Below are 20875 nucleotides of genomic sequence, written 5' to 3'. Positions count from 1 at the left end.
TGAAGTATAATTTTAATAGTATTTATATTTTATATTCTACTGTATATAATGTTTTCATATTCATTTTGTATCTTATTTTATATTCTACATTTAGATTACACATAATTTTTTAAATAGTCATGTAAGTTCATGTAAAAATGTTTCTAAAAAAATTTCAACTAAACATTAATCAGATTAACACAATCAAGATCAATTTATGATAAAAGGACGAAGAAAGCACAAGAATATGTTAGCTGAAATTAAACAAATTTGAAACATTTCTGCAAATGAAAACACAATAATGTCTGTAAATGATGTGGAATCGAAAGTGAGTCACAATATGAGTGAAAAATAATGCTGCAGTTTCTTGTATAAAATCACTAGAGGGCAGTCAGTGTCAAGTTTCTCTCTCCTCTGTTACTAAAACAGAATATAAAGTTTGACTATAAGGTGTTTACCATCAGCAGTGAATGCAGCTGCATCTGTCAGTGTCAGTTCATGTCAGCAGACAGGAAGTAGATCTCAAGATGAACAGCAGGAAGCCTGATGGAGCTGCTGTTTATTCTCACACACAAAGTCAATTTACTTGAATTCTACATATAGCTCTGGAAAAAAATTAAGAGACCACTGCAGTTTTTTTTCTGAAATCGGCATCTCTCCATGTATGACAGCCCTTTCATTCCAGTCTCTGTTGAATTTCAACACAAGCACACCTCATTCTACATAATGAGATACTGATTAGGTACCTGCCTCTTGCAATAGAGCCAATTGGATGGCAGAACAGTGCTAAAAAAAAGTGCTCAGAAAATAACTACTGACCATGCCAAAAGAGTTGAAAAGAAAAGCTTTGAGTGAGGAAAAGAGGTTAAATTCTGTCTTTACTGGCAGAGGGATACAGTGAGCGTCAGGTTGCTTCCATCACGAAAATTTCTACAACAGCGGTTCATCAGAACAAGGTCAAGCAGGAGACATTGAGGACAGCAAAGCTAAAACTTGCTTTCTTCTGGTCTGACACTGTTCCCCAACTCTGAGGATTGGTTTTTCCAGCAGGACAATGATCCATGCCACACAGCTAGTTCAATCAGGGTGTGGATGAAGGACCACCAGACCAAGACCCTGTCATGGCCCGATCAATCCCCAGACCTGAACCGCATTGAAAACCTCTGGAATGTGATCAAGAGGAAGATGGATGGTCACAAGCCATTAAACAAAGCTGAGCTGCTTGATTTTTGGCGCCAGGAGCAGCATAAAGTCACCCAACAGCAATGTGAAAAACTGGTGGAGAACATGTCAAAATGCTTGAAAGCTGTGATTGAAAATCACGGTAATTTCATCAAACATTGTTTCCTGAATCTTTTCCAAAGTCTTCTGAAGTTAAACATTGGTATTGTGTTGTTTAAAAATGAATGTTGTTCGTAGTTTATTGAATAAAACAAAACTGTTCTTTTTACTCAAACACAAACCTATAAACAGTAAAATCAGAAAAAACTGTAAATTTATATTTATATTTGATATGTCTGACTGGACAGTTTGTTTGTATTGGCTAAAAAACATGTTTATTCATGGCCTCATGTACTGAGGGGTTACATTATTTCACTGTTTTGAAAGCTTCATTAATATTCTCAACAGTTTTCTTCACTTTTATTGAGGCTTTCTTTCCAGTCAAATCCAGTTCCACAGTGTGAGGAGGAGTCAATGCAAAAGTCAGATGTCTTCCACCTCTACTTATCTGACTGCAGAGAGGAGGACAGAGAACAGTGGACACACAGTTGAACATGATGGACTATAGGACAGGACTGCTGCTGTTAACTATCTGCTGGGCAGGTGAAGATCTACACTCATCTTCATCGAATAGAGCTTTTATTTGTGTCATCAGCTGATTTCACTTGATGTCTTTTCTCCTCTTGAGAGGTGTTGATGGTCAGACTCTGACACAATCTGAACCAGTGGTTAAAAGGCCTGGAGAATCTCACAGATTGACCTGTACAGCCTCTGGATTCACATTCAGGACCTACGGGATGCACTGGGTCAGACAGGCTCCTGGAAAAGGACTGGAGTGGGTTGCTGTTATCAGTGGCAATGGTGGCACCACTTACTACTCTGAGTCAGTGAAAGGCCGGTTTACCATCTCCAGAGACAACAGCAGACAGCAGGTGTATCTGCAGATGAACAGTCTGAAGACTGAAGACTCTGCTGTTTATTATTGTGCTCGAGACTCACAGTGACTGGAGTTGGTTGAGCAGCTGTACAAAAACCTGCAGTCCTCATCTTTACTGAGCTGACAGACCAAATATTGAACAATAAAGCAGCCAATGCAAGACATATTATCTATAATGTTCATATTGTATATTTTAATTCTGTAACATTTTATATCCACATTTTTTGTGTTATTTTGTATTCTGTTTATTTTATATAATTAATTATATAAATGACTGAATTTTGTTCTGAGTAAAAATCATCAAAATATCAAACACATCAATTGTTGATCAAAGGACTGCACAACAATCTGTTTCCTGAAAAGTAAACTACTGCAAATACAAAACATTTCTACAAATGAAAACACAATAATGTCTGTAAATGATGTGGAATCTAAAGTGAGTCATAATATGAGAGTGAAAAATAATGTTGCAGCTTCTTGTATTAAACCACTAGAGGGCAGTCAGTGTCAAGTTTCTCTCTCCTCTGTTACTAAAACAGACTATAAAGTTTGACTATAAGGTGTTTACCATCAGCAGTGAGAGCAGCTGCATCTGTCAGTGTCAGTTCATGTCAGCAGACAGGAAGTAGATCTCAAGATGAACAGCAGGAAGCCTGAAGGAGCTGCTGTTTAATCTCACAAACAAAGTCAATTTACTTCAATTCTACATATATTGTGGATGGAGACAAAAACTTCATTAAGAAAGTTTTTTTCATTTATTCAGAAAGTGTGTTATTGTAGTAATCAAGGAACAATTTTCACTTTGTGGACCTGAAGCCAGATGAAGGAGAGGAAACAGAAAACATAATGTCACCTCATGATTTGACAAAGTCCAGATTTTGTCGTGATGATTCAGTCGTGAGGTTGTTTAATATTGTTGTCAAGCAAAACCTAGTTGTCTTCCACCTTTACTAATCTGACTGCAGAGAGGATGATAAACCTTTTAGTTTTCACTGTGACTTTTGTTTTCAACAAGCCAACAGAGTTTATATGTCTGACTGGACAATTTGTTTTTATTGACTGAAAAACATGTTTATTCATGGCCTCCATGTACTGAGGGGTTACATGTTTTTACTGTTTTTAAAGCTTCATTAATATTCTCAACAGTTTTCTTCACTTTTATTACGGTTTTCTTTTAAGTCAAATCCAGTTCCACACTGTGAGGAGGAGTCAATGCAAAAGTCAGATGTCTTCCACCTCTACTTATCTGACTGCAGAGAGGAGGACAGAGAACAGTGGACACACAGTTGAACATGATGGACTATAGGACAGGACTGCTGCTGTTAACTATCTGCTGGGCAGGTGAAGATCTGCACTCATCTTCATCTAATAGAGCTTTTATTTGTGTCATCAGCTGATTTCACTTGATGTCTTTTCTCCTCTTGACAGGTGTTGATGGTCAGACTCTGACAGAATCTGAACCAGTGGTTAAAAGGCCTGGAGAATCTCACAGATTGACCTGTACAGCCTCTGGATTCACATTCAGCAGCCACTCTGTGAACTGGGTCAGACAGGCTCCTAGAAAAGGACTGGAGTGGGTTGCATATATCAGATATGACAGTGCCTACATCTACTACTCAGATTCAGTGAAAGGCCGGTTTACCATCTCCAGAGACAACAGCAGACAGCAGGTGTATCTGCAGATGAACAGTCTGAGGACTGAAGACTCTGCTGTTTATTATTGTGCTCGAGACTCACAGTGATTGGAGTTGGTTGAGCAGCTGTACAAAAATCTGCAGTCCTCATCTTTCAGGCTGGTGGAGCCTCAGCATGAATTGTTATTTTAAACATGTGTTTTATATTTCATCTTGATTTTGAAAGTTGCTGCTCACAAATACTTTTACTGAACATTAAACACATTCAAGACACATTAAAGGTTGACAAATACTTCATATTTCTACAGGTATGTATGTATTGACAGGTGCTGTACTCGGACATCGTTAGTGAGAAGATCACACTGTAACTCTGGAACTGTAGATTATTTGTAATCTTCTGAATTTTCTCATGTGCTGAGTGGAAAGAATCCTGATGATCAAATGTCAAATCTGTTCCTTCTTGTTGCCACAAAATGATGAAAAGATGTCTCACAATCCTCTGTTCAGCTGAGCTGTGTGACTTTCATTCATGAGAGAAAAGGATCATATGTTGCTTATACAGTCTGTTTGTTTCAAGCTGTGAGCTCACAATCAGACACCAAATGTTGGATCCAACCAATGTCTTGGCACTGTGAGGAGGAGTCGATGCAAATCTGCAGTCCTCATCTTTCAGGCTGGTGGAGCCTCAGCATGAAGTGTTATTTTAAATATGTGTTTTATATTTCATATTGATTTTGAAAGTTTCTGCTCACAAATACTTATACGAAACATTGAACACATTAAAGACACATTAAAGGTTGACAAATACTACATATTTCCACAGGTATGTATGCATTGACAGGTGCTGTACTGGGACACCGTCAGTGAAAAGATCACACTGTAACTCTGGACTAATTACACTGTTCATTTACTGAGATGATAGTAATGAGAAAGAAATACATTTTTATTCTTACTTTTTTTTTTTCAACAAAATCATGAAAACTAACACCCAACAACAATGACAATAAACATGTTATTAAATAGAAGTCTCATTTTGACTTCCTCACAAAATAGCCAATGACAGCAAAATAATCTGCTGAAGTCATTCTCCAGGTGTGAATCAAAGACAAATACATATTTCCACCACTTTAATGTTTATGTTATTTGTTCTCACAAGTCAGTCACCGTGTCAAATAATGTTGCAGTTCTTCTGATGAACACGAGAGGGCAGTCAGTGTCAAGTTTCTCTCTCCTCTGTCCCGAAAACAGACTATAAAGTTTGACTATAAGGTGTTTACCATCAGCAGTGAGTGCAGCTGCATCTGTCAGTGTCAGTTCATGTCAGCAGACAGGAAGTAGATCTCAAGATGAACAGCAGGAAGCCTGAAGGAGCTGCTCATCTCGAGTCTGCAAACAATGAAACCATTCAAAGAAAAGCAGCAACATCAGACTGAAGTTTTCACACTATTGACATGATCCTGGCTGCTGTCACTGTATTTCTCTCTGCAGCGAATACAGTCAGCAAGTACAGGAAGTGAGCAAATAATGAATCAATAAATGCTGCAGATACAACAAAGCTGTGCTCATACGTTTGAAGTGAATCATGAATGTGATGTTGGAGGTGCTGACAGTAAATCAACTCTGTCAGGAAAGCAGATCACATCATATTTAAAGTGTGTTTTCATGATTTGAAAACATGCTAAACACACTGGAAGAATTGACATCGTGTTTTAATATTGAATTGTTGTCAATACAACACATTTAGACATGAATAGTTTCAAAGAACAGTCAACAGACTCTTCTATTGGCTCCAGTTAGAGCAACATTGATGCTACATATGTTTGATTCTATGCAAACTCAGTGAGCTTCCTTGTTACTCAGCTATAAAACCTTCACATCAGGCTGTCAGTGGAGTTCACAGCACGTCACTTTCAACATCAACCATGTTTTCTGTAGCTCTGCTGCTGCTGTTGGCAGCTGGATGTGAGTCTCTCTGGATCTGTCAAAGTCAACAGTTCTTCTTTTGCAGTTTAACTTGATCATTTGTTCCAAATCATTGTCTTTTTTCAACAGGTGTGAAGTGTGAACAGGTAACACAGCCAGCCTTTGTGACTGTGCAGCCAGGTCAACGTCTGACCATCACCTGTCAGGTCTCTTATTCTGTTAGCAGCTACTACACAGCTTGGATCAGACAGCCTGCAGGGAAACCACTGGAGTGGATTGGAAGCAAATATACTGGAGACTCACAGTACAAAGATTCACTGAAGAACAAGTTCAGTATCGACTTGGACTCTTCCAGCAACACAGTGACTCTAAACGGACAGAATGTGCAGCCTGAAGACACTGCTGTGTATTACTGTGCCAGAGAGACACAGTGAGAGACCATAATAGGAGAGTCATACAAAAACTACTTCCTCTATTTACCACCACTGGGAACATCCAGCTGTCTCTGTGTCACTTCATGATTTTAATGATCATCATTTCATGACGTTTGGCCAAAATTCCTCTCAACAGGGTCTGTTAAATAAATACTCATCTTAAAGCTGTTATTTGCCACAATCACTCTGTTTGAATGAACACTCAACTTTTCACATCACAGGAAACAGTGAATACATCCTGTTTGTAAATACAGGCACATTTTAGGGTGGATCAAGAAATTAGATTAAGATTTCAAGATTTCTTTGTTGTCATTGAGCATGACATGTCAATGAAATTTGCATTGCAACCCCAATGTTAGACACAAGATAATAAGAAAGACAAGAAAGATTCTAAAATAAAAGTGATAATTAAAAAGACACTAGAATAAAATAACCAACATGCAGTAAAAATATAAGTAAATGCAATTAAAAATATACACGAAATGAAAATATAGAAATATACTAAACAATAAATAAACAGTAAGATATACGAGTGAAATGTACCAACAGCAGCTGAAATATACTAAAATGTATATAAACAATAAAATATACCAATGAGGCATGAGGTATTCTCAGGTGGTGAGAATAGGAAACACATCATCCACTCTGGTCCTGCAGCATACACCAGCTCACCCAGTGGTGTTCAGCCAACAACCTGGTGCTGAACACAGGGAAGACCAAGGAAGTCATTGTGGATTTCAGGAGGTCCAGAAAGACGGATCACGCCCCCCTCCTCATGGACGGAGAAGTGATGGAGCGTTTGGACAACATCATGTTCCTGGGCCTCCACATCACATCTGATCTCTCCTGGTCCATGAAAACCTCCCGCCTGGTGAAGAAGGCAGAACAAAGGCTCTTCTTCCTCAGGAAACTGAAACGGGCTGGACTCTCCTCTCGGTTTCTCGTCAACTTCTACAGGGCCACAATTGAAAGCACCCAATGCTTTAGTGTGACAGTGTGGTATGGCAGCTGCACAGCACAGGAGAGGAAACAACTGGCACGGGTGGTTAAAACTGCACACAGGGCATCGTGGGCTGCCCCCTTCCTGACCTAGACTCTATATATGAAGGCCGGATCAGGAAGAGGGCAAGATCCATCGCCACGGACCCCAGCCATCCGGGCCACAGACTGTTTGTACCGCTTCCATCAGGAAAGCGGTACAGGAACATCCGCTCCACCACCAACATCTTCATCTTCATCTAATAGAGCTTTTATTTGTGTCATCAGCTGATTTCACTTGATGTCTTTTCTCCTCTTGACAGGTGTTGATGGTCAGACTCTGACACAATCTGAACCAGTGGTTAAAAGGCCTGGAGAATCTCACAGATTGACCTGTACAGCCTCTGGATTCACATTCAGCAGCCACCATATGCACTGGGTCAGACAGGCTCCTGGAAAAGGACTGGAGTGGGTTGCCTGGATTTACAGTGGCAGTGGCAGCAGCACTTACTACTCAGATTCAGTGAAAGGCCGGTTTACCATCTCCAGAGACAACAGCAGACAGCAGGTGTATCTGCAGATGAACAGTCTAAAGACTGAAGACTCTGCTGTTTATTATTGTGCTCGACAGCCACAGTGACTGGAGTTGGTTGAGCAGCTGTACAAAAACCTGCAGTCCTCATCTTTCAGGCTGGTGGAACCCAAGAATGAAGTATTATTTTAACAGTATTTATATTGCATTATTTATTCTCTGTATTTTCTTTTATCCCTAAATGCTTATCCTCTTTTATATTTAATATTTAGAACACATATATATTTTTAAAATAAATATCTACATCCCTGCAAGCCATTTCTGAGAAAACAGCACAACAATCTGTTTGCTAAAATTAAACTGCTACAAATGCAAAACATTTCTACAAATGAAAACACAATAATGTCTGTAAATGATGTGGAATCTAAAGTGAGTCATAATATGAGAGTGAAAAATAATGTTGCAGCTTCTTGTATAAAACCACTAGAGGGCAGTCAGTGTCAAGTTTCTTTCTCCTCTGTCACTAAAACAGACTATAAAGTTTGACTATAAGGTGTTTACCATCAGCAGTGAGTGCAGCTGCATCTGTCAGTGTCAGTTCATGTCAGCAGACAGGAAGTAGATCTCAAGATGAACAGCAGGAAGCCTGAAGGAGCTGCTGCTCTCGAGTCTGCAAACACTGAATCCATTCAAAGTCTTTCATGCAAAGCAGCAACATCAGACTGAAGTTTTCAGTCTTTTGACATGATCCTGGCTGCTGTCACTGTATTTCTCTCTGCAGCAAATACAGTCAGTAAGAACAGGAAGTGAGCAAAGAAATGAATCAATAAATGGTGCAGATACAACAAAGTTGTGCTCATTTGTTTGAAGTGAATCATGAATGTGATGTAGGAGGTGCTGACATTTAGCATACAAAACATGAGCCGACCTGAACAAAAAGCCCTCAGTGCCTGAACACTTGTAACACGAAGCCACCAGAGGAGGAGCCCTCAGACCACAAATGATTTCAACACCAGTTCACTGTTACAGTCAAGAGACAAACACACTTTAGAGTTTAGAAAAGGTTTCTTCATTTAATTCAACAGCATCACTTCAAATAGTTGGATGTTGTCATAACTGACACATTATTGTTGGTTTTCCCACAGTGAAAAATGAATTACACTTTGATACATAATTAAACATGAAATATTTATAGTCATGAAATGAATTCAGTTGACATCTGAGCTTTAAATGCTCGTCATCTGACACGACATGAAGCCTCTGAAAGTCAGTTTGTTTCCATAACATCCTCACTGATAAATATAGAACTGATTATTATCTGGATCATAACTGCATTAGCCAGTGATCAGGAGTCTTTAGCCAACTTCATGGTGTCAAACTGCAAAAAATTGTGCTTTGAAGAACAATCTAAAGTGTGTTTGTGAGAGATTCAAGTTCCACCTTCTGTTTGTGACATGAAGAGAAAAAGCTGAACATTTCATCTTCATTTTGACTCATTTAAATAGACTTTAGTCAGCTGGATTACTGTCATCAGTATGTAAATTAGCCTCCTTGTGTGTTGCCTCATAAAGAAGTGAAGTGTGTGTGTGTGTGTGTCAGTGAGAGGACAGAGGAGCTCACATCAGTTCAGCTTCAACATCAACCATGTTCTCTGCAGCTGTGATACTGCTGCTGGCAGCTGGATCCTGTGAGGAGCTTTCAGTGGATTCACACTAATAAACACATTAGAAACAGTGAAAAGTCAGATGAATGATGGAGATAATGTTGATTTCTGTCTCCACAGGTGTGAACAGTATTGATCTCATCCAGCCAGACTCAATGGTTGTGCAGCCTGGACAGTCTTTGACCATCACCTGTCAGGTCTCTGGTTATTCTTTGACTGATGACAGCTATGCAACAGGTTGGATCAGACAGAGTGAAGGAAAACCAATGGACTGGATTTGTAATCGGTGGGGTGGAGGAGACTTTTACCAAAATAATGCTCTGAAGAACAAGTTCCTTTACCACACACACACTTCGACAAGCTCGGTGACATTAACAGGACAGAATCTGCAGCCTGAGGACACAGCTGTTTATTACTGTGTACGAGGCTCCACAGTGATACAAACCACCAACAGACCTGCACAAAAACACAGTCACCATGAGACTCAACCACACACACGTTCTACAGTTAATATAGTTAAAGTATTGAGGAGAGTGTGTGTGGCCACTTACTTCCTGACAGAGAAGCTGTCGAGTGTTTAAGTGTGTTTGACTGGAAGCCCAAAAAAAGAGTTGAAGAAGTTTGACTTTCCCTCACTTCAAGGATATGATTCATTTGAACATTTTGTATCTGTGTATCATGATGCTGAGACGATATTAAATTATGAAACGATTTTAAAAGACTGTTTGATGCAAAGTGAAACTAAGATAAACAGAACCCATTTCCATTCAAAGACATCAACAAATAATTTGGCTATGAAAATAAACCTGTCAGCTGATCTTTCAAGATTTTAAGGCTCTCCTCAGAGAAACATTTTGGCCCCGACTAAAACATCAATGACATCAATATATTTTATAAATATTTATATAGTTTTAATAGTTCAAATATCTCAAAAGATTCAAGACTCAAAGGTTTAATGTTTCATGCTCAAACAACATGTGCAGTGAAATGCAGGATGTCAAAGTCTTGAGGCTGTGCTAAACAGGCTGCTGTGAAAGAAATGATTAAAATAAGAGAAAAATACAAACAATAACATTTTGTACACTTTCAAACCCAAACATGTAAAGGTACAGGGAGGTGCAAATGATTCACAGAGGAAGATTTATACTATTGTTTCAACACATTTACTGCCTAACTCTTGAATATTTTACATATTTAAATTGGAAATACTGTTTTGTTTTCAAACAGTAAAGGTTTTACAGTTTCATTCAGCATTACGGTCTGAATATATGATGGTTGCCATAATTTAGTGGGCTGTTGCTGCATCGATATATTGTTATATAAGTTAAAACATAAAAGTTAAATAAAGTTATTTTGAAGTTATTTTTGGTTTCATTTCTTCGCATTAAATATATACATAAACCATGTCATGGTATACAGTATTAATGGCATGAAAAGATGGATTATAAATTAAAAGCAATGATAAACAGAAAGCAAAGATAATGCAAAATTCAAATTCAGCAACTTGTAATGTTAAATGTCTCTTTGTTCATTAGAATTTAAGTTTTGTTTCATTCTTACCCACTGCCAACAGTACAGCCCCCCTGAGTCTCCAGTGCACCAGACAGTGTTTGGTTTTTGTATGAGTGTTTTTCACTGTGATGGGCTGGTGGGCACTGAGATATAGATCCATACAAAAACCTGAGAGCAATAATCTTACACTCTCCCACTGTTAGGATGGATAGAAAGAACAGGACAAAGCATTTCTCAGTGGAAAATGAGGTAAAAACTGTATTTATCATTTTTAATAAGCAGATTAGTTGTTAAAAGGTCAGTAATTAGTAGTTTAAAGTCACACTTGGTGCACAGATGTAAATGTTGTCTTCTAGTTAATCTTATCTTTAAGAACTGATTGAGAATCAGCACAGAACACATGTTTACAGGGTGACACCAGGGTGGAATACTGACCAGGATTTCTGTTTATTTCAGACACTTATTGAGGTTTTAACAAATTTTTCTGCTGCGTCAGGTTTTTGTTCAAGCAGTGAATGGAGATGCAGCACTGTGATGCTTTTGACGTCTGGGGTCGTGGGACTAAAGTCACAGTTTCTTCAGGTAAGTCCCTCATAAACTTCGTATTTTCAGTGACTGATTTATTTTGCTCTTTAAATGTGATTATTGGTTGTCAAGTTGAACTTGCGGTCTTATTTGGGTTTACGCTGATGTTGGACAGAGTCGTGAACACAGCAGACAGATGTTTTTGACGCAGCTGTTTCTTAGAAAGAGCTTCGTTGGTATTATCACTGAATGCTTTGTTTTTATCTCAGATTTTATTCTGCTGGATTGTGATTGTTGATCATGAAGAGTCTGCATCTTTTTACTCACATTAATCTTCAACACATGTTTTATGACTGTGGATATTGATCATACCCCACCATACCTGCCTTCTAATAAGACGTTACCATAAATCTGAACATAGGAATATAGATTCTGTTTGTGTGTTTAAATGCAGTGTCAATAAGTGTTTCACTGGAACAACTGAACAACAACATAATTAAGTACATATTTTATATAGTATGTAGTTTATATAGTGACGTCTCCACAGGGACAGCTGCCTTTTTCAAGTTTTCTAGGAATCATTTCACATCAGGTGATCTGTAATTCTTCCAGCAACTTTATCATGTTTTTAGATTTACTGTTAAAAAGAAGGGGGGGAACGTAATGCTCATCAAATTCAACATCATATATGAATAATTTTTATTAAAATCATTAATTAAGATCTTGATTTGACAGGACAGTGCAGTGGTTTGGTTTTAAATGTGTTCGGAAGCTGTTATATTAACATGCTCAGCTGCAGTCTGCACCCTTTTGTTAACATAATAATAATAATAATAATAATAATAATAATAATAATAATAATAATAATAATAATAATAATAATAATAATAACAATAATAATAATAACAATAATAATAATAATAATGTTTCTTTGTCACTTGCCTATATCGTAGAAACTGGCTACCACCATAGTTGCCAGTGCGCAAACTTGTTGATGATTCAGGTCATCCATTGTAGAAATCAATTCCTTTTGAATTGAAATGTGTATTTTCAAAGATCTTTAGGACAAACTGGGCTTTGTTCCTTTAACAATTAAACAACAATTCAGCTTTCAGTGTCTGACATGCTCAAATATATAATAAACAATGGGTGGCGTTTTCATCTTTAAAATGCTTTTTAATGTTAAACCCAAAGTGTTCACTGTTACATAAATGAATACGGCATCATAAAAAATAATTTGCAATGATCATAAATAAATAATCACACTAAACTGAATTTTAAACCTTTATTTTAATGTACTCAGAATTTAATGATTAAATCACATAATTTATATTTATTTGTGTGATTATTAATTGAATGAACACTTTGGCTTTCCATATGTTAATTCTGAGGTTTAAAGATTGAACCAATATTCAGCTTTTCAATGAGCAATTGATTATCTGTGATATTAAAATGTATTCCTCATCAAAATGATCTTTTGGGCTGATGTCTCTGTCTCATTTTCCATTTACCATTAAATTACCATTAACTTCTTTGGCATTATTGAGTAAACATGAGCCATTCAGTAAGTATTTGAAGATGATTTAGAAAAACACGCCTTTGCTGCTGGGAAAAGATGAAGATCATTTAATGTTTCAGCAGCAGCATTTTAACATAAACAATGACACTGGTTCTGTTTGTGGCATTGTTAGAATGATTACGTGGTCATACAGAAAACAAAGGAGCATGTTCTTCTCACTAATGATATTTGTAGTTAGCTTTTAAACAAGTTTTTGATCATCTGTGCTCTTAAATTGACCAGTTTTGGTCTTGACATGTTTCCTCTTTCACAGAGCCAGCTGTATCACCAACTCTGTTCCCTTTGGTTCAGTGCACACCTGGACCTGATGATAAAATCACTGTTGGTTGTCTTGCACGCGACTTCTTCCCTGAAAGTCTTACTTTCCAGTGGACCGATGCCAGTGGGACCAGCCTGGCTTCTGTACAATATCCTCCAGCTGAGAAGAACAACAAATATACAGAAGTCAGTTTGGTCCAAGTATCAAAATCTGACTGGGATTCAAAGAAGTCTTTTAATTGTTCTGTGACTCACCCTGGAGGCCCAAACAGTGTGAAACTGCGAAGTATGTGATTTTCATCTTACTATCATGGTTCTCTTATGTCTACGAGTCCTCATGCATCACCTTGTTCATCTTGTTTTTATTTTAAAATGTTCAGTAATAATTTCTGCTTCTCATGTTTGTCCTCATCTGTTTGGTATTTTACATTCTTTTATTAGAATTCAAAAAATGAATAATTACGCGCTGATGTCAATTAAAATGTGAATCTCAGTTTGTTCCTTTTCTTCCTCATACTTATCCCTCCAAAGGTCACTTTGCTATCAGTGCCAAGCGGAGACACTCAGGCTCTGGTGTGCACAATTGAGGATTTTCTTCCAAAAGAATTGTCAGTCAAATGGAAAAAAGGTGCAAACTATGTAACTGACTTCAGTACATGGGACTCCAAAGCAACTGGAGACTCATATTCAGCTGTCAGTGTCCTGAAGGTCAAGAAAACAGACTGGGACAGTAAAGCTGTTTACACGTGTCAGGTGACGCACAAAGAAATAACATATACAAAGAAGGTGTCTAAAGGTACGGGGCTCCTACACACATGACATAATACGACTGTACTTTCACTCAGAGTCAGCTCTTATTGGTATAATAGGACACAGTATGAGAGTGTTTGCTGCTGTACTGTATTTCCAGATGTTAAGAAATGCTTTTCTCTGTTGCTCTCATTGACGTAGCTCCTATCACAGTGACACTGAACCGACCAAGCCCCAAAGACATTTTCAGCAACAAGCAGGCAAAGCTGGAGTGTATCGTTACTGGACAAGATAAGACCAGTGTGGATGAAACTAAAATCACTTGGCAGATTGATGGACAGAATGTGATTGACTCCATCACTGAATCAACAATGAATAGAGACGGTCAGCACATCAAAACCAGCATGATGACACGGAGTCGCGCCGAGTGGCAGAGAATCAACAAAGTACGCTGTTCTGCCGCTAGAGACGATGTGGCTCCAGTTATTCAAGATCTGATGGTCCAGCTAGGAGGTATGTTACTGAGTGATGGAGACTGATTGGTAGAACACAAACGCGTAAGTCTGGAGAGGTTGGCCACCCTACAGACACAAACATGTTATGTAAAGCAAGCATAAAACTTACACATGAACCTCCTTTGTAAACTGAGAATCTCTTTCAGATGGAAGGAAGCCAAAAGTGACGGTCCACGTCCTCCCAGAGAATGTCATCAACCAAGAGGACCCAGCTGAGGTCACTCTGGTGTGTCTGGTCTCCAGTCCTGTGCTGCAGGATTACTACATCGCCTGGTCAGAACATATTACACAAAACACCGGTCTCTATGTGGATGGCATTAACTCCCCCCCGCAGAAGACCCAACATGGCTACTCAGTCACAAGTGTTTACACCACCACCAAGGAAAAGTGGAGCAGTTGGAAATTCGAGTGCAACGTCTGGCCTGCTGGCAGCAATGACTCCGTGAGAGAAGAAGTGTCAAAGGCCCAGGGTAACTCGGTTGAATGTAAAAAATAGAAGATTCAGCTTAAATGTGGTCTTCTGTGCTCATGTGTTGTTCTGTCGCTGCCATGGGAACCTGTGCACTCTGTGCTGTCATCAGTCTTTGTGATTGTAGAAGTGAGAGTCAACATGTCAGTTTAGTTCTGTTTGTCGTCGTGTCGTGTCTTTGTCACAGTGTCAAACAGCTTGAGAAGTGTGCTGACTGTTTCAAATAAATGTTGCATGGAGACACTTGTGTTACACGTTCATGAATGGCTTCAATGTCTGAAAACAAGCTGAAAATCAAGCACAAAGTCGTAGAAGTATACTGTGCTGGTCCACTGTTCACCTGGAGAAACGTCCACACAATATGTGATCAAAGAGGGAATAATGCTCGCTTCCAGTTTATGAGAACTATTCAAGAGAGAAAAAGACGTCTATGAGATATCTTAAAACACACACACACACACACACACACACACACAGAGAGAGAGAGAGAGAGACCTCATCTAACCACCTGTACCTTCCTCTTCTTAGATTTTGCTCCAGTTTCAAAGATGAGTTTTGCTCTGAGCTGCACAGATGATGTCATTGAAGAGGATGAGCTCAGCAGTCTGTGGTCCACAACCTCCTCCTTCATATTCCTCTTCATATCCTCTCTCGTCTATAGCATGATATTCAGCCTGCTCAAGGTAAACATGCAGGCCGGATCTGCGTTTCAGTTCAGCTCAGCACTGACGGCTACAAGCTCTCAAATAAAGCCCAGTCAGTGATTCACTCGTCTTTGCATAGTTTTTCCATGGGTGCGAAAGTTTCTTCTCATCTTCACAGACGAGACTGTGCAGGAGAAGAAAAGACTCTAAACTGTCCACAGATATTCATGAGAAAGTTAGAGATTTTCTGTCTGTGCTTGTGGTGCCAACTGTTCCAGGTTTGTCCACTTTGTGCAGCGCCCATGATCATGACTAAGCAGACCCCTGTCATGTAAATGAATCTTAATTAAGTTAGACAAAAGACACAAAAATAAGACAAATGAAATATGTCATTGATTATCAGCATCTGAAAAGTTAACTGCCACCAAATGATTCTTTCTGACTGGAGAATCTGGCTGCAACAAACCTCATGTTAAAGTAAGAAGAACTGTGATATTCCAGATTTATTGTGCTGTTTTTAATGGACACAGTCAGACAGTAAAGTGGTGTGAAATGCATCACTTTCCGTTCACCAGCTCTGTTCTGAGCACAGTTTATTGGACAGTCAACCAGCTCATGTGTGACTGATGAACATTTAGCAGCAGCAGCAGAGTGAAGAGTGTCTCCAACCACAGAAAGTGTGCTGCTTTGTGTGTTTTAAACGCTCCACCGCACATACAGAAATATTCACAATTTCATGAACAACATGAAACACACGACAGAGGCCTTTTTCAGTAACAGTTCACAGGCAGTTACAGTGTCCTGCTGTATGAAGATAAAGCTTTTGATGCAGTTCATAAAAAATATTCTTAAACTAAACCAAGCATCCAGTCCAACAGTTAATATAATTGTGACAGAACATCAGTCGCCTGCAGCAAATCTGCTCTACTGAAGACACAGAGATCATTAGAGTGTCAATTCTCCAGCTGGGTGAAACTCCAGATTCAACTGATCAATCAAACCTCAGCAATGTTTCACAATCTGTATTTGACAAGTGAACATAATACATACTTTTTTCATTCATGGTGTTTCTTTTTTTTTCAGATGAAGAGACAATAAAGGATGAGATGGAAGCACAGCACAGACGATATCAGGTCTTCATTTGTTTTTGTCTTTTCCATCAAACCATTTGCATCTCATGCACATCTGCTAAATCAAATGGTTGTCATATATAATGACTAACTCAGTCACTGAAAGTAGATTTCTCTGGAACATTTGGAGTAAATGAAGAAATGAATTATTTCCATCAATAAATGTGGGTTCTGCTGTTACGTCTTGATTTTAAAAGTTACTTTTCTTCAACACCTTAAGTGTCATTAAAACTTGTTCATGAAGTGTTGGATTAACTTTTCACTGATATGTAAATAACAAATCATACTGTAGTAGAAATAGAAATATTCTGTTTGTGGTTTGCATTTTGTGATTTGACTAGAAATCTTTGCTTTTCATGTTTGGTCATTTTGTATCATGTTTGCTTTCATCATTAATTCAATAGATATGATACTTCTAATAAATAAGATTTGGAGTATAAATATGAGTGATGGTGTTCTTCATATAAACATCTCAAGCTTTTGATGATTTTATTGTCGTTTGAGTCACAACACAGGGATCTAAGAACATCTGAAATAACACCACATCAACTCAACAAACCGTAAACTTCTGTTATCAGTTAAGCTCTGAAGGTTTTTCAATTTCCTGCCGTTTCTAAACATATCATCTTTAGAGAGTCACTTCCCCCGTCTCTCTGCACCTCTGGGACCACACCTGTACAAGTGAAACTCTGCAGAAACCGTCAGGGCTACAAATAAACTTCCTCGAAGTAAGACACTCATCTCTCACTGCATATATTTGCATGTTGCGTGAATCCAGGCGTGAAGCGGCCGACGCGCACACAGCAGACACACGTCCTCACAGACATCCTGAGCAGTTTCACTACATGTGAAGCACCGCGATGAAGCAGCATAAATGAACAGAGATTTGAAACACACAGAATTACAAGCTCATCAAACAATATAACAGTAACTGCAGGGCATGCAGGGTACAGACAGACCAGATACAGTACAAAAATATGTGTGTATTCTAGTTGTTTGTTTTGCTGTATGTGTGAGCAGAGCTGGTCGTACATGGTGGACATCGATGACAGTTTCATATTAGAGTTCTTCTTGGTATCTATAACATCATGGCAGCAGACAGAAGCCTTTGCGATCTTGTGTGATGAGTTTTGCCTTGTCACTTGTTCCTTTCAGTTGTCTGAGTGGTGTCACTCATTGTCTCTGCTTGTCTGACTGGGACATTATAAGAGGAGGCAGAGTGGACCAAGATCTTGGAGATGGCAGCTAAACTGTGATTCCTGATGTTATGTAGAAGAACAAACCCAGGAATATAAGAAGAGAAATCCTTCCAGAAACGTCATGATGCTTTTAATCGAACAGCCTCTTCAGATCCAGACTGCAGCAACCTGGAAAAGCCACATTCCTCTGTGTGTGTGTCCCTCTGTCGTCCTCTCCTCTCACCCACCACGAGTGTGAAATGGTCAGAACTGGCTACAACTACGACTATTCTACTGATTTTATGGAAATCCAAACTCTGCTTCAGAGTCTTTTAGTTTACAGGCTGTCACATTGCTACAGAACGACCTTTTCAGTCGTGCAGAATATCCAGTAAACTTAGACATGTATAGTATCTGTGACAGCCTCAGGCCTGAGGGAACCTGGACCAGCAGCCAGCGACCAGTGCAGCGATGAAGAAAGGAAAGGAAAGGGAAGGAAAATACTGCTATCAGCTCGCACACACATTTATTCTGAGGTCCTCGTGAGCAGCGCCTGAACGTCACACTTCCCTCATTGTTCATGCTTATAGTGACACCTGCTGTGTAATGTGTGTGACATTTTTTAAAGAGAATAAACAAAAGCCATTCACGGGAGTAAAAGAAGGTCTTGCCCTCGTTAATTGAGGACACCATTATTAAAAAGGGGGTTTCATTAAAACTACAAAGGTCCATTTAAAACCTCTACATATATTCCATCTTAAGGAAGAACAAGAAATTGGTTTATATTCTCTAGACCTTTGTCATTTACACTGGAAGTGGTGATAGTTAGATTTTAAAGAAGGTGAGCTTGTCCTGCATCTCTGATTTTTTTTTAAATTTGTGATCAAAATTCTTCCAAACAGGATTCATTAAAATAAAATTCATTTTAAAGATGAAATCCTTCAGATTTCAGTCATGGCTGATTTGGCGCGACCTGGTGTTACTGGTGGTAACAGCAAGTGCAGTTTGTAATACAGGTTTCAGTATTCTTGGGGTAGAAAAACAAACTATTGTCATTTCAGTAATGATGTCAGGGTATAATTGGGTTTTTTTCCACCTTTCAGTGATCAACCAGGATCTGATTTCATCAGTGTGCAAACAGCAGGGCACAGTGAAAGGAGTTGGTTCCCTTGCTGAGAAGCTGGTGGTTTGCAGTTTGTGGCCTTCAGCTCTTCATCAATCAGCTCACTGTTGCTGCTCCTTCTTGTTCCATTACTAACTGCATCATAAAAAGACAATGAAAATAGTTTGGCATTATTGATGAACAAGAGTAGTGTTAATCTCACTGAAGAACAAAGTGCATTTCCTGTGTCCACTTCACAATAAAGGTCAGCTGCAGCAGTAGGAAATGCTTGGTTTGCATAAGCAGTTACTTAAAAAACTTAAAAACTTAAACTTAAAAAACAGACACCCAGTTTTTAATAGTGCAAAAGCAAGGCTTCTTGGAGTTGAGGGTCTGTAGCTGTGTGGTGTCTGGTCTCTTGCATCCTCTGTGGTGTAGCTGGGACATGGTTCAGGACTGCAGACATGTTCCTGGACTTTCAAAGAGCATCAGCTACTGCTGAAGTCTTTCCTTGAGAATGATTTAAACTGGTTCAGTCTTCAGCAGGCTGTTGGTTTCGTACACACTGCTGACAAGCTCCACTCTCTTTTCTCCACCCATTTTAAACAGTCTAAAATCCAGTAAACTGCTGCAGCGGCCTTTGATCACATGTGTATTCTGTGTCTCTGTTGACAACTTTAGCTGTGAACCAGCCTATACATCTGAGCTTGCATCATGAGACAAAACAAAAGGTGTGTCTGCAGGACCCACTCTACAAGACCTAGGGAGTGAAAATTGCCTTTTACTTCTAACAATCAAGTGTAACTTGACATGACTGCTGCCTCACTAACTACTCCCAGAAACTGTGACTTGGTCCAGTATTTTAGTGTGACACATTCGTGCCCAACATCTTCGCTTGTTGCACTTTGTACATGTGGTCTTCAAATCAAGACATTTCCGTCTGTCATCATGCTGAGTGCCACATCTACCACAGTTCTGGGTGTTTTTAGGGATGCTTGTTGCTTCTCATGCTTTGTTTCGTTTTCCATCTCTTGATGTTAACATTAGTCCAATGCAGCTCTGGTGTGGTTGACTGAGCAGCACTAAAGACTGCTGCAGTCAACACAAAGAAAACATTCAATCATTCCTGGTCCCATCCTCTACCAAGATATCTCTAAAACTGGACAACTGTCAACAAAACATGACATTCATGACAGATAGCAGATAATTCTTTCTGTGAGGAGATATGAGCACATTTTAAACAGATGTTGATGGAAGTTGTTATGTTTTGTACGAGGTTTTTATTGGACTCTCGTGCCAAGTTCAGAAAAGAGACTGGAGTGTGAATAATAAACAGTTTTAATGAAAGTTCAAGTGCAAACCAGTCAGAGTGCCGACCAAAAGGACAGAGTTCAATGGAGCTCAATCCAATGGATTCCAGGTCTGAAACTGGGGAAGCAGACAGATGGAGTCCAGGGGGGAGGTTTGGTTAACCCAGGACTTTCTCTGACAGACAGGGTCCAGATGAGGTGAGTGGTTGAATATCCACACGAGGTCTCGCAGAGACAGAAAACAGGCAGGGCACAGACGAGGACTGGTGACTGGATTCACCTGAGCACTGAAGCACAGACACAGGTGAGGTTAATACAAGGTGTTTTACACAAACTGAAACATGTGAAACAAGCCTCAAATGTGGCTATGACAAAATAGCAAATGACAGTAAAATAATCTGTTGAAGTCATTCTCCAGTTATGAATCAAAGAAAAAGTACAAATACATATTTCCACCACGTTAATGTTTATGTTATTTGTTCTGTCAAGTCAGTCACAATTGTGGAAAATAATGTTGCAGTTTCTTGTATAAAACCACTAGAGGGCAGTCAGTGTCAAGTTTCTCTCTCCTCTGTCACTAAAACAGACTATAAAGTTTGACT

At 39.0% G+C, this 20875-nt stretch overlaps 4 gene segments (V, D, J or C); all 4 read left to right on the top strand.

Moving 5' to 3' along the window:
- The window catches only part of LOC121620879, a 231598-nt gene that overhangs the window by 133596 nt on the left and 77127 nt on the right, over positions 1–20875 (top strand).
- LOC121620897 lies at positions 3430–3928 on the top strand. The segment is given in 2 exon segments: positions 3430–3478; positions 3566–3928. Coding segments are annotated over 2 exon segments (363 nt in total).
- LOC121620901 lies at positions 5667–6191 on the top strand. The segment is given in 2 exon segments: positions 5667–5733; positions 5824–6191. Coding segments are annotated over 2 exon segments (345 nt in total).
- Positions 10944–13897, top strand: LOC121620893. The segment is given in 4 exon segments: positions 10944–11062; positions 11310–11395; positions 13171–13461; positions 13707–13897. Coding segments are annotated over 3 exon segments (414 nt in total).

Source organism: Chelmon rostratus, chromosome 17 (genome assembly GCF_017976325.1).
Source record: "Chelmon rostratus isolate fCheRos1 chromosome 17, fCheRos1.pri, whole genome shotgun sequence".
NCBI classification, from domain to species: Eukaryota; Metazoa; Chordata; class Actinopteri; order Chaetodontiformes; family Chaetodontidae; genus Chelmon; species Chelmon rostratus.
This window is presented reverse-complemented; position numbering and strand designations above follow the sequence as displayed.